This window comes from Ranitomeya variabilis, chromosome 5, assembly GCF_051348905.1.
Source record: "Ranitomeya variabilis isolate aRanVar5 chromosome 5, aRanVar5.hap1, whole genome shotgun sequence".
NCBI lineage: Eukaryota > Metazoa > Chordata > Amphibia > Anura > Dendrobatidae > Ranitomeya > Ranitomeya variabilis.
In genome coordinates this window covers 419,025,446-419,039,597 of record NC_135236.1, presented here as the reverse complement: position 1 = coordinate 419,039,597, position 14,152 = coordinate 419,025,446, and the positions used below count along the sequence as shown (strand labels likewise).

The 14,152-nt window shown below is 43.4% G+C and overlaps 1 protein-coding gene across 1 annotated transcript in view; it reads right to left on the bottom strand.

The window, feature by feature from the left end:
• The window catches only part of CAND1 (cullin associated and neddylation dissociated 1), a 48,591-nt gene that overhangs the window by 19,543 nt on the left and 14,896 nt on the right, over positions 1–14,152 (bottom strand). The window contains exons 3-5 of the mRNA XM_077265218.1: positions 4,279–4,433; positions 409–532; positions 48–304 (exon numbers count right to left, since the gene is read on the bottom strand). Coding sequence (XP_077121333.1) covers positions 48–304; positions 409–532; positions 4,279–4,433 — 536 coding nt within the window. The remainder of the gene's footprint in view (positions 1–47; positions 305–408; positions 533–4,278; positions 4,434–14,152) is intronic.

The following is a 14,152-nucleotide window of genomic DNA, read 5'->3' as shown; positions in this document are numbered from 1 at the left end:
TCAAGAGATACATGTAGAACATGCAACTATCACATGCTTTTACTTACCAATCCGGTGACCTGCCTGCCTACTGATGGCAGCAATGCACTGTATATAAGTCCTAGTGGTAGACATTGAATCATTTTTAGAAAGCTCTGCCAAGAGGTGCTCAATGAGATCAATGAATACAATATTCCCACAACTCATAACCAGATGACCAAGAGCAATGATGGTTCTTTTCCTTACGGCCAGTCTTGGACTTGTCAATTGTGGAAGCAAACAGCTCAGAATTGAAGGATGGAAATTAACAAGCAAGCCGCCCTGTCTGAAGACAGAAACCTAAATATCAACCATTTGGTATGTAAAATGTAATCCATGTCAATAATTTCTAGTGCTTCAAGTATAAGGATTAGCCAATGTAAATTGTACCTGCTTAGCATATCAGCCATGATGTCCAAGGCTTCCAGCTGCACAGACACATCCTCCTGCTTTGCAATAGCACTGGTGAGACGTCCAGTAATTTTCTTGCAAACATTTGCAGCCAAAGAGGATCCTGTAGAATAATAGATAGACACTGAGAACAAATCCGAGGATCTTATTTTCTTAAAAGTACCAGGTTAAAAAATGAATCAAAAAAATCTTATACTGGTGAGGAATTGTCAATACATTAGGAAAGCAACTGTAAAATGCAATCAATAATGACGGAAATCATATTAACAAGATTAAAGTGATCAGTTTGAACTGAGTGACAGCTCACGGTTTGAATTCCTTACCTGTTGCCTGACCTCTCAGACTGAGCCATCTATCAAGCTAAAAAGACTGGTGCTGGACAGAGAAACAACCTAAGAAGGTAGTGTTGATTTGTTTTAAGTGCATGGTCACACCCAGAGCATTTAAGAATTAATCTGCATATGAAAACGCTTGCTACTTGGGAATGCAGATATGGATAGAAGCTATAAAAAGTGCACTAAAAAAAGTGCACTAACGTTTCAAAGACCCGCATGCCCATATATGACATTTAGTGTGTGGGGGAGAGACTTTAACCCCTTTTCAACGTTGGGTGTAATAGTACACCCATGTCAGACTCCCAGTGTTTGGTGTGGGCTCTGAAGCTGAGCACGCACCTTTCTAGGCACATGACGGCTGACATATGCACGCAACATCTGCGGGTGGAATCGCGATCCACCCGCGGCTGTTAACTAGTTAAATGCCACTGTCAATCTCTGACAGTGTAATTAAACTCAAGTTTACCAGAAGCACATCGCTAATCCCACCCATCGGAGATTTATGCACATGATCGCGGGTCATCCATGGGTTGGCATGACAACCAGAGGCCTGCAGCAGACCTCTTTTTTTGTTATTGCCAGATTGCTATGATTGCCGCCCCATGGTCGGCGCTCATAGCAAGTGAGCATTTCTGCTACACACAGGCAATCCTATCATCGCATGTACGTAGCAGAAGTGATCGAAATACTGCAGCTTCTAGTCTCCCATGGAGACTATGAATTAAACAAAAAGTAAAAATGTGTTTTTAAAAATATATTTTTTAAAAAGTCAAACAATTCAAATCCACCCCCTTACGCCCCATTCAAAATAAAACTTAATAAAATAAAATATACACATATTTGTTATCGTTGTGTTCAGAATCACCCAATCAATATAGAAAAAGAATTAACCTGATCGCTAAACGGAGTAATGAGAAAAAAAAATTCAAAACGCCAGTCAGTTCATCATGGAAAAAAATAAGCTCTCTAACAGTCCCAAATCACAAAAACCGGAGATGCTACAGGCCTTGGGAAAATGGCTTTTTTTTTGTTTTTTTAAATACAAATTTTGGATTTTTTTTCACCACTTAACTAAAACACAGCGCAGTGGAAATATAAAACATAACTTTTAAGGATTAGTAAAAAGTAAAACTAAACCAAGTCACCCAAAGTGTAAATAAAAACTGGGGTGTAGTCTCAACCATATAGTGTAATGGCCATAGAGACTTGAAGATCCCCAATAGGATTCAAAATTCCGCCTGTAATAGCACCTGCGGAATAAATAGACCAAGGTATGATATATCAGAAAGCTGCGAAAAAAAATACTCATATAATCAGCAGCTCTAGTGTCCATACACTTGGTTGCATGTAAGGACAATTATTCATATATAACAGTTATAGCATATATTGTAAACATTGCCACTGGTGATTGTTAAATAATGGAAAAGGAACAATCTCACCAATTCCACAGTACGGGCACAGGAGCGCCGAATATCCTCTGGTCAGGGGAAAATACGAAATTTGATAGAAGGAGATGACGTTCCATCTTCTATTGAACACCGTGTATGTTTTTTCTTTGACTCACAGCTGCCACACATTCATGCCAATTGCCCCACAACAAGTGGCTGCTTTTTTAAGCACACCACTATGTATTTAAGACGGGCCCTACGCCTCCACCATTCTCTGCAAGATAGCATAGAGGGTGGCAGGACTTTTTGTCCCCTTATTCTAGCACATACGCACTTTACCTCCTAATACAAGCAAGTCCCCTGATGATTTAGCTTGGAAGAAACGCGTCAGGACTACGATACAGGGAGAGTGCAGGGCATGTGTGCGCAGGGGTAGATGTGGACTGCCCTTATAAGGGCAGGAGCTTTGGGGAGGGATAGCTTACTGGTAGCCCCACAGGGATTGACAGGGTATTGTCATCTATCAAATTTCGGATTTTCCCCTGACCAGAGGATATCCGGCGCTCCTGTGCCCGTACTGTGGAATTGGTGAGATTGTTCCTTTTCCATTATTTAACAATCACCAGTGGCAATGTTTACAATATATGCTATAACTGTTATATATGAATAATTGTCCTTACATGCAACCAAGTGTATGGACACTAGAGCTGCTGATTATGAGTATTTTTTTCCGCAGCTTTCTGATATATCATACCTTGGTCTATTTATTCCGCAGGTGCTATTACAGGCGGAATTTTGAATCCTATTGGGGGGTCTTCAAGTCTCTATGGCCATTACACTATATGGATGAGACTACACCCCAGTTTTTATTTACACTTTGGGTGACTTGGTTTAGTTTTACTTTTTACTAATCATTAAAAGTTATGTTTGATATTTCCACTGCGCTGTGTTATAGATATTTTCAGTGGTACTATCTGCATGATTGTTCATCGAATCACAGACGTTGCTATTTTCGCCACTTAACTTAAAAAAAAAAAAAAGACTATACAGGTTTGCTGTCCTAACTTCTAATGACCTGGAGAATCATAATGGCAGGTCAGTTTTACCATTTAGCAACTGTGGAATTGCACTTATTTCGAAGTTTTACCACAAGGAATGTACACTATGGTAAAACCAATGCCTTTCAAAAGTACAACTTGTCCAGCAAAAAACAAGCCCTCACACAGACAAACTGATCAAAAAATACGAAGTTATGGCTCTGTGAAGGGGAGCAAAAAAACAAAAAAACACAACAATTTTTCAAAAACTGAAATACCCCTGGTTGTTAAGGGGTTAACTTACTGACCGCTTCCCTTTAAATATCAACTAAACCCTAAACCTGGTTTTAGCACATAAATGATGTTTGTTATTTTTGTATCAATAGTTTTCAAGATTTCTGCTTTCCCTTATTAAGTGTGAAACTTCATTGTAACTAAAGCACATTCTAGTAGGACAAGCAGGCTCCATCGCAGAGGCAGCAGACATGGAATAATGTATTGAACAGCTGAACTTTCCCATTCTGAGAAGCCATATTTACCAAAGATCATCATCAGCAACTCCCTTTTAAAAGGGTTTCCCACTAACAAAATACATTTTAATTAATAGGTCTTCAAATAAATATAAGTTCCACAATTGGACGATCCTGTGTAATGGCTGTGTCTGACCGTACAGGAACATGGTCAGATCATACCACATCTACTGGGCGGAGGGGAGGGGGGTAGGAAATCACAGCAGATTCTTTTTGTGAGGTAAGGCATTTCCCTGGCCTTTAGTAACCCGTTTTACCTAAAAAAAAATAATTTGTGATCCCCTGCTGTCCTGTCTGCATACTGTTATCCTTCCTCCCCTGCTCAGGAGATATGGTGCTATGATCAGACCATGTTCCTGCACAGTCAGACACAGCCATTACACAGTACACAGCAGGGGCACATTTGTAAGATTATCTCAGCACAGGAAATTTTTTTTAAAACACATTCAATTGCAGAAATTATTATTCAAAAGATCTATTGATTAAAATGTTGATTAAAATTAACTTCGTGGGAAAACCGCCTTCAAGCATTCATTGTAAGGGGAATGCTCTAACTCACCACTAGAAGCTGGCGGAAGCTCTCCAATTACAGTTTTCAGTCCAATGCTCGATATATCGCGTAGCTGTTCCTTGTCGGACAACATATTGGTGCACAGAGTGTCCACAATGGTCTCTACTTGATATTCTTTTACTTTACTTACAAGAGGGCCGAGACTAAACAGAAAAAAACACATACATTTCAAGCGCCATGTTGGATAAGAAAAGAATGCTTATTAAACTACAAAAAAATATACAATGCAACAGTTGAACAAATGTGAAAGCTAAAGTCCTATTCAAATGAATGAGAACCTCAGATTTCTGCAAGATATCTGCCACATAAGAACATGCATAACTTAACAACCCTTATGCTTATACTAGCTTCTTGTGCCGGCGGCACGCCAATAGTGTCTGCACTCACCCTCCTGGGGCTCATGTATTGCGTCATGTGAGCCCTGTGCCCAATTCTGCAGCATTGTCACTTGTGTCTGAAGGCGGGGACAGTAACAGGAAGTGAACAGCCAGCTGCAGATCTCACTTCCTGTTCATTACTTATATGTCCAAAGGTGGGGTGAAGCCAGCGCTGATTGGGTGCAGGGCTCATGTGACGCAACAACCTGACGTGAGCTTTGGGAGAGAGTGCAGGCTCAGCTGAAACAGGTCAGAGGTGAATATAAGTGTTATAATGATGATCATTGTGTTTGGTGTAACTGGCTACTCATACACCTGAATAATCCTACAAAAGCTCTTTGTACAAGTGTACCTAGGAATACTAATTGTGTTTTGAAGGCAATGGCTGATCACACCAAAAATTCATTGATTTAACTTTCTCATTTGTTCTTTCACTTTGCGTTGTTTTAACCAATTAAAAATCTGTATTAACACTTCTATTTTTTAACCCCTTCCCGACCTGTGACAGCGTATGCGTCATGAAAGTCGGTGCCAATCCGACCTGTGACGCATATGCTGTGTCACAGAATGATCGCGTCCCTGCAGATCGGGTGAAGGGGTTAACTCCCATTTTACCCGATCTGCAGAGACAGGGGGAGTGGTACTTCAGCCCAGGGGGGGTGGCTTCACCCCCCCGTGGCTACGATCGCTCTGATTGGCTGTTGAAAGTGAAACTGCCAATCAGAGCGATTTGTAATATTTCACCTATGAAAATGGTGAAATATTACAATCCAGCCATGACCGATGCTGCAATAGCATCTGCCATGGCTGGAGACCCCGATCTGCCCCCACCCCACCCATCGCCTCCCCAGTCGTCCTTTTTGCCCCGATCTCCGTTCCGCTCCCCTCCTCCCTCCTGTCGGCTCCCCCGGTCCTCCTGTCCGCTCCCCAGGTCCTCCGATCTCCCCCCCCCCCCCCCCGTGTTCCGGTCCCACCCCCCCATACTTACCTAGCTCCGATGTCCCTCCCGGTGTCCGGCCGTCTGCTTCATGGGCGCCGCCATCTTGGAAAATGGCTGGCGCATGCGCAGTGCGCCCGCCGAATCTGCCAGCCGGCAGATTCGTTCCTGCACATTTTGGTCGCTGTGATAAGTTCTATCACAGCGATCAAAATAAAAAAAATAGTAAATAAATCACCCCCTTTATCACCCCCATAGGTAGGGACAATAATAAAATACAGAAAATATAATTATTTTTGGGGTAGGGCTAGGGTTGCACTTAGGGCTAGGGTTGCACTTAGGGCTAGGGTTGCACTTAGGGCTAGGGTTGCACTTAGGGCTAGGGTTGCACTTAGGGCTAGGGTTGCACTTAGGGCTAGGGTTGCACTTAGGGCTAGGGTTGCACTTAGGGCTAGGGTTGCACTTAGGGCTAGGGTTGCACTTAGGGCTAGGGTTGCACTTAGGGCTAGGGTTGCACTTAGGGCTAGGGTTGCACTTAGGGCTAGGGTTGCACTTAGGGCTAGGGTTGCACTTAGGGCTAGGGTTGCACTTAGGGCTAGGGTTGCACTTAGGGCTAGGGTTGCACTTAGGGCTAGGGTTGCACTTAGGGCTAGGGTTGCACTTAGGGCTAGGGTTGCACTTAGGGCTAGGGTTGCACTTAGGGCTAGGGTTGCACTTAGGGCTAGGGTTGCACTTAGGGCTAGGGTTGCACTTAGGGCTAGGGTTGCACTTAGGGCTAGGGTTGCACTTAGGGCTAGGGTTGCACTTAGGGCTAGGGTTGCACTTAGGGCTAGGGTTGCACTTAGGGCTAGGGTTGCACTTAGGGCTAGGGTTGCACTTAGGGCTAGGGTTGCACTTAGGGCTAGGGTTGCACTTAGGGCTAGGGTTGCACTTAGGGCTAGGGTTGCACTTAGGGCTAGGGTTGCACTTAGGGCTAGGGTTGCACTTAGGGCTAGGGTTGCACTTAGGGCTAGGGTTGCACTTAGGGCTAGGGTTGCACTTAGGGCTAGGGTTGCACTTAGGGCTAGGGTTGCACTTAGGGCTAGGGTTGCACTTAGGGCTAGGGTTGCACTTAGGGCTAGGGTTGCACTTAGGGCTAGGGTTAGAATTAGGATTAGAATTAGGCTATGTGCACACGGTGCGGATTTGGCTGCGGATCCGCAGCGGATTGGTCGCTGCGGATTGGTATCAGTTTTCCATCACGTTTACAGTACCACGTAAACCTATGGAAAACCAAATCCGCTGTGCCCATGGTGCGGAAAATACAGCGCGGAAACGCTGCGTTGTATTTTCCGCAGCATGTCAATTCTTTGTGCAATTCCGCAGCGTTTTACACCTGCTCCATAATAGGAATCCGCAAGTGAAATCCACACAAAAAAACACTGGAAATCCGCAGTAAATCCGCAGGTAAAGCGCAGTGTGTTTTACCTGCAGATTTTTCAAAAACTGCGGAAAAATCCACACAAATCCGCAACGTGAGCACATAGCCTTAGGGTTGGAATTAGGGGTAAGACTAGGGTTAGGGGTGTGTTGGGGTTAGGGTTGTGGTTAGGGTTGGGATTAGAGTTAGGGGTGTGTTGGGGTTAGTGTTGGAGTTAGAATTGAGGGGTTTCAACTTTTTAGGCACATCAGGGGGTCTCCAAACGCGACACGGCGCCACCATTGATTCCAGCCAATCTTGCGTTGAAAAAGTAAAATGGTGCTCTCTCCCTTCCGAGCCCCGACGTGTGCCCAAACAGTGCTTTACCCCCACATATGGGGTACCAGCGTACTCAGGAGAAACTGATCAACAACTTTTGGGGTCCATTTTCTCCTGTAACCCTTGGGAAAATAAAAAATTGCGGGCTAAAAAATTATTTTTGAGGAAAGAAAAATGATTTTTTATTTTCACGGCTCTGCGTTATAAACTTCTGTGAAGCACTTAGGGGTTCAAAGTGCTCACCACACATATAGATAAGTTCCCTTGGGGGTTTAGTTTCCAAAATGGGGTCACTTGTGGGGGGTTTCTACTGTTTAGGCACATCAGGGGCTCTGCAAACGCAAAGTGACGCCCGCAGAGCATTCCATCAAAGTCTGCATTTCAAAACGTCACTACTTCCCTTCCGAACCCCGACGTGTGCCCAAACAGTGGTTTACCCCCACATATGGGGTATCAGCGTACTCAGGAGAAACTGGACAACTATTGGGGTCAAATTTCCCCTGTTACCCTTGGGAAAATAAAAAATTCAGGGCTAAAAAAATTTTTTTGATAAAAGAAAAATTATTTTTTATTTTCATGGCTCTGCGTTATAAACTTCTGTGAAGCACTTGGGGGTTCAAAGTGCTCACCACACATCTAGATTAGTTCCTTGGGAGGTCTAGTTTCCAAAATGGGGTCACTTGTGCGGGAGCTCCAATGTTTAGGCACACAGGGGCTCTTCAAACGCGACATGGTGTCCGCTAATGATTGGATCTAATTTTCCATTCAAAAAGCCAAATGGCGTGCCTTCCCTTCCAAGCCCTGCCGTGCACCCAAACAGTGGTTTACCCCCACATATGGGGTATCATCGTACTCAGGACAAACTGGACAACAACATTTGGCGTCCAATTTCTCCTGTTACCCTTGGGAAAATAAAAAATTCTGGGCTAAAAATCATTTTTGAGGAAAGAAAAAATATTTTTTATTTTCACGGCTCTGCGTTATAAACTTCTGTGAAGCACTTGTTGGTTTAAAGTGCTCACTATGCATCTAGATAAGTTCCTTGGGGGGTCTAGCTTCCAAAATGGGGTCACTTGTGGGGGAGCTCCAATGTTTAGGCACACAGGGGCTCTCCAAACGCGACATGGTGTCCGCTAAAGATTGGAGCTACTTTTCCATTCAAAAAGTCAAATGGCGCGCCTTCCCTTCCGAGCCTTGCCATGCGCCCAAACAGTGGTTTACCCCCACATATGAGGTATCGGCGTACTCAGGAGAAATTGCCCAACAAATTTTAGCATTTATTTTATCCTGTTGCCCATGTGAAAATTAAAAAATTGAGGCTAAAAGAATTTTTTTGTGAAAAAAAAGTACTTTTTCATTTTTACGGATCAATTTGTGATGAGGGTTTAAAGTGCTCACTATGCATCTAGATAAGTTCCTTGGGGGGTCTCCTTTCCAAAATGGGGTCACTTGTGGGGAAGCTCCAATGTTTAGGCACACAGGGGCTCCCCAAACGCGACATGGTGTCCGCTAACGATTGGAGCCAATTTTTCATTCAAAAAGTCAAATGGCGCTCCTTCCCTTCCGAATTCTGCCGTGCGCCCAAACAGTGGTTTACCCCCACATATGAGGTATCAGCGTACTCAGAACAAATTGGACAACAACTTTCGTGGTCCAGTTTCTCCTTTTACCCTTGGGAAAATAAAAAAATTGTTGCTAAAAGATCATTTTTGTGACTAAAAAGTTAAATGTTCATTTTTTCCTTCCATGTTGCTTCTGCTGCTGTGAAACACCTGAAGGGTTAATAAACTTCTTGAATGTGGTTTTGAGCACCTTGAGGGGTGCAGTTTTTAGAATGGTGTCACTTTGGGGTATTTTCAGCCATATAGAACCCTCAAACTGATTTCAAATGTGAGGTGGTCCCTAAAAAAAATGGTTTTGTAAATTTTGTTGTAAAAATGAGAAATCACTGGTCAAATTTTAACCCTTATAACTTCCTAGCAAAAAAAAAATGTTGTTTCCAAAATTGTGCTGATGTAAAGTAGACATCTGGGAAATGTTATTTATTAAATATTTTGTGTCACATAACTCTCTGGTTTAACAGAATAAAAATTCAAAATGTGAAAATTGCAAAATTTTCAAAATTTTCACCAAATTTCCATTTTTTTCACAAATAAACGCAGAAATTATCGACCTAAATTTACCACTAACATGAAGCCCAATATGTCACGAAAAAACAATCTCAGAATCGCTACGATCCGTTGAAGCGTTCCCGAGTTATTACCTCATAAAGGGACACTGGTCAGAATTGCAAAAAACGGCAAGGTCATTAAGGCCAAAATAGGCTGGGTCATGAAGGGGTTAAAGCATTCTTACTTTGCACCATTTCTCCCACAGTACTGTAGAACATTTTTTCTATATTTTTAATACTACAACGTGAAGAAGAGATATTTTCTACATTTATGCTGCTTTAAAGTGTAACTATCAATTTGAAGAAGGTTTAATATGTTACAAGTGTTGCATAGTATTTAGGTCCCGAGAGCCCCGCCAGTCAAAACACAGTTCTAAAATGTGCGCTCCTCCTGCATGAAGTATGTGCAGAGCAGTGCTCAATAGTAAGGGTTTGTACAGACCCATAGACTTAACCTCTTAGTGACAGAGCCAATTTGGTACTTAATGACCGGGCCAATTTTTACAATTCTGACCACTATCACTTTATGAGGTTATAGCTCTGGAACGCTTCAACGGATCCTGCTGATTCTGAGACTGTTTTTTCGTGACATATTGTACTTCATGTTAGTGGTAACATTTCTTCGATATTACTTGCGATTATTTATGAAAAAAATGGAAATATGGCAAAAAAATTTGAAATTTTGCAATTTTCAAACTTTGTATTTTTATGCCCTTAAATCAGAGATATATGTCACAAAAAATAGTTAATAAATAACATTTCCCACATGTCTACTTTACATCAGCACAATTTTGGAAACAAATTTTTTTTTTTTTTTTAGGGAGTTATAAGGGTTAAAAGTTGACCAGCAATTTCTCATTTTTACACCACAATTTTTTTTTTTTTTAGGGACCACATCACATTTGAAGTCATTTTGAGGGGTCTATATGATAGAAAATAACCAAGTGTGACACCATTCTAAAAACTGCACCCCTCAAGGTGCTCAAAACCACATTCAAGAAGTTTATTAACCCTTTACGTGCTTCACAGGAACTGAAACAATGTGGAAGGCAAAAATGAACATTTAACTTTTTTTGCAAACATTTTACTTCAGAACCATTTTTTTTTATTTTCACAAGTGTAAAAACAGAAATTTAACCATAAATGTTGTTGTGCAATTTCTCCTGAATATGCCGATACTCCATATGTGGGGGTAAACCACTGTGTGGGGGTAAACCACTGTTTGGGCGCACCGCAGAGTTTGGAAGAGAAGGAGCACCGTTTTACTTTTTCAATGTAGAATTGGCTGGAATTGAGATCGGATGCTATGTCACGTTTAGAGAGCCCCTGATGTGCCTAAACAGTGGAAACGCTCCACAAGTGAAACCATTTTGGAAACTAGACCCCTTAAGGAACTTATCTAGATGTGTGGTGAGCACTTTGAGCCCCCAAGTGCTTCACAGAAGTTTATAAAGTAGAGCCGTGAAAATAAAAAATCGCATTTATTTACACAAAAATGATCTTTTCGCCCACAAATTCTTATTTTCACAAGGGTAACAGGAGAAATTAGACCACAAAAGTTGTTGTGCAATTTCACCTGAGTACGTCGATACCCCATATGTGGGGGTAAACCACTGTTTGGGCGCACCGCAGAGCTTGGAAGAGAAGGAGTGCCGTTTTACTTTTTCAATGTAGAATTGGCTGGAATTGAGATCGGACACCATGTCGCGTTTGGAAAGCCCCTGATGTGCCTAAACAGTAGAAACCCCCCACAAGTGACCCCATTTTGGAAACTAGACCCCCCAAGGAACTTATCTAGATGTGTGGTGAGAACTTTGAATGCCCAAGTGCTTCACAGAAGTTTATAATGCAGAGTCGTGAAAATAAAAAATATATTTTTTTTTCCACAAAAAAGATTTTTTAGCCCCCAAGTTTTTATTTTCGCAAGGGTACAAGAGAAATTGGACCCCAATTGTTGTTGTCCAATTTGTCCTGAGTACACTGATACCCCATGTGTGGGGGTGACCACTGTTTGAGCACATGAGAGAGCTCGGAAGGGAAGGAACGCCATTTTGGAATGTAGACTTTGATAGAATGGTCTGCGGGCATTATCTTGTGTTTGCAGAGGCCCTGATGTACCTAAACAGTAGAAACCCCCCACAAGTGACCCAATTTTGGAAACTAGAGCCCCCAAGGAACTTATCTAGATGTGTGGTGAGAACTTTGAATGCCCAAGTGCTTTGTAGATTGTAAGCTCTCACGAGCAGGGTCGTCTTATTTTGTCTTATTTTTGCTTTATTACTGTATTGTTAACGTTGTTACCTATGACTGTTGTGTTTGAAAATGTTAAACTGTAAAGCGCTGCGGAATATGTTGGCGCTATATAAATAAAGATTATTATTATTATTATTATTATTATTATTATTCACAGACGTTTATAATGCAGAGTTGTGAAAATAAAAAAAAAAATTTTCCACAAAAAAGATTTTTTAGCCCCCAAGTTTTTATTTTCACAAGGGTAACAGGAGAAATTGGACCCCAAAAGTTGTTGTCCAATTTATCCCGAGTACGCTGATGCCCCATATGTGGGGGTAAACCACTGTTTGGGTGCACGGCAGAGCTCGGAAGGGAGGGAGCACCATTTGACTTTTTGAGCGCAAAATTGGCTGTGGCGTTTGGAGACCCCCTGATGTACCTAAACAGTGGAAACCCCCCAAATCTAACTCCAACCCTAACCCCAACACACCCCTAAGGCTTCTTTCACACTTCAGTTGTTTGGCGTCAGTCAGCTCCGACATAGTGAAGGATCTACGGATCCATCACAATTGTTGTCACAATTGTTTTTTTGACGGATCCGTTACTTGGGGGTTGTCTGGGAAAAGTATCTACTTTTTGGAGCATGCGCAATTGAAAAAGCGGATTGGGGCGACGGATCCGCCGAAATGACGGTAACGACGGATCCGTCGCCCATAGGCGGCCATTCTATGGAATGACGAACGCGAAGGATCCGTCGCGAACCGCCATTTCGTCGCAGACAAAAAACGTTACAATGGCCGTCAATGTCTAGATGACGTCCGCCAAATCTCGACGGATCCGTCGCATGGCGGATGGAACGGACGACCATCCGCCACAATCCATCGCTAATGCATGTCTATGGGAAAATAGCGGATCCGCCCAAAAAAAATGGCGGATCCGCTATTTGACGAAAATGGTGGTTTCAGACTGACGCCAAAAGACTGAAGTGTGAAAGAGGCCTAACCCTAATGCCAACCCGATCCATAATCCTAATCACAACCCTAAGGATAATCGCAACCCTAACCCCAAAACAACCATAACCCTAATCAGAACCCTAAATCCAACACACCCCTAATCCTAATTTCAACCCTAACCTCAAACCTAACCCTAATCCCAATACACCCCTAATCCCAAACCTAACCTTAACCCTAATCCCAAACCTAACCCTACTCCCAAACGTAACCCTAATGCCAACCCTAATCCCAACTCTAACCCTAACTTTAGCCGCAACCCTAGTCCTAACTTTAGCCCCAACCCTAACCCTAGCCCTAAATTTAGCCCCAACCCTAACCCTACATTTAGCCCCAACCCTAACCCTAGCCCTAACCCTAATTTTAGCCCCAACTCCTCTCTCCTGCCGGCTGGCAGATGGCAGTAGAGAGCGGGCGCACTGCGCATGCGCCCGCCATTTTCTTTCCATAGGAAGAAGCCGGCGGGCAGGAGGGGACGCAGGAGGACCCAGGGACACCGGTAAGTATGATAGGGTCCCCAAATCCCTTTATTTCTCTGTCCTCTGATGTGCGATCACATCAGAGGACAGAGAATTACAAATCTCTTTTTTTTTTTCTGCGGTCGCCGGTAAACCGTTAATTACCGGCGATCGCAAAACAGGGGTCGGTAAAAACCGACCCCGATCATGTTCTTTGGGGTCTCGGCTACCCCCAGCAGCCGAGACCCCAAAGATCTCCCGGGTGCCGGCCGGCTGGCGCACTGCGCCCGCCATTTTTTTGCCGGAAGTAGATGGCGGCGCCCATCGGGAGCCACGATGAGCACCAGGGGAGACAGGTGAGTATCGGGGGCGATCGGGGACCCCATTTCTCTGTCGGAGGACAGAGAAATTAAATGGGAAGTCGCGTTTTTGGGGGGTTTTTTGCGACCGCCGGTAAACGGTTAATTACCGATGATCGCATCTCGGGGGTCGGTAAAAAAAAACCCGAATCATGTTCTCTGGGGTCTCGGCTACCCCCGGTAACCGAGACCCCAGAGAAAATCCGACTCTGGGGGGCGCTATTCACTTTTTCCACAGCGCCGTTAATTAACGGCGCTGTGGTTTAAGTACCCTTAGCGGCCGCCGTTAAAAGGCGTATCGGCGGTCGTTAAGGGGTTAATACTGAGCCTGTACACTACTCTACACATGCAGCTCCAGCAGAAGCTGCACATTTGAGAGCAGAGTTTAGTCCAACTGGTGGGGGATCTCACGACCCTGCCCCCCTTCCTGACAGCAATACTTTGCAGTGCCTCCAATATAAAAACTTTTTTTTTCCAAAAAGAGTTACACTTTAACTTCTTGGTTAGTCACTGTAGTAACTACTTTGGTGTTTCATGAAGTCCATGAATATTAAAATCCTCCGTTATCTGGAATGATT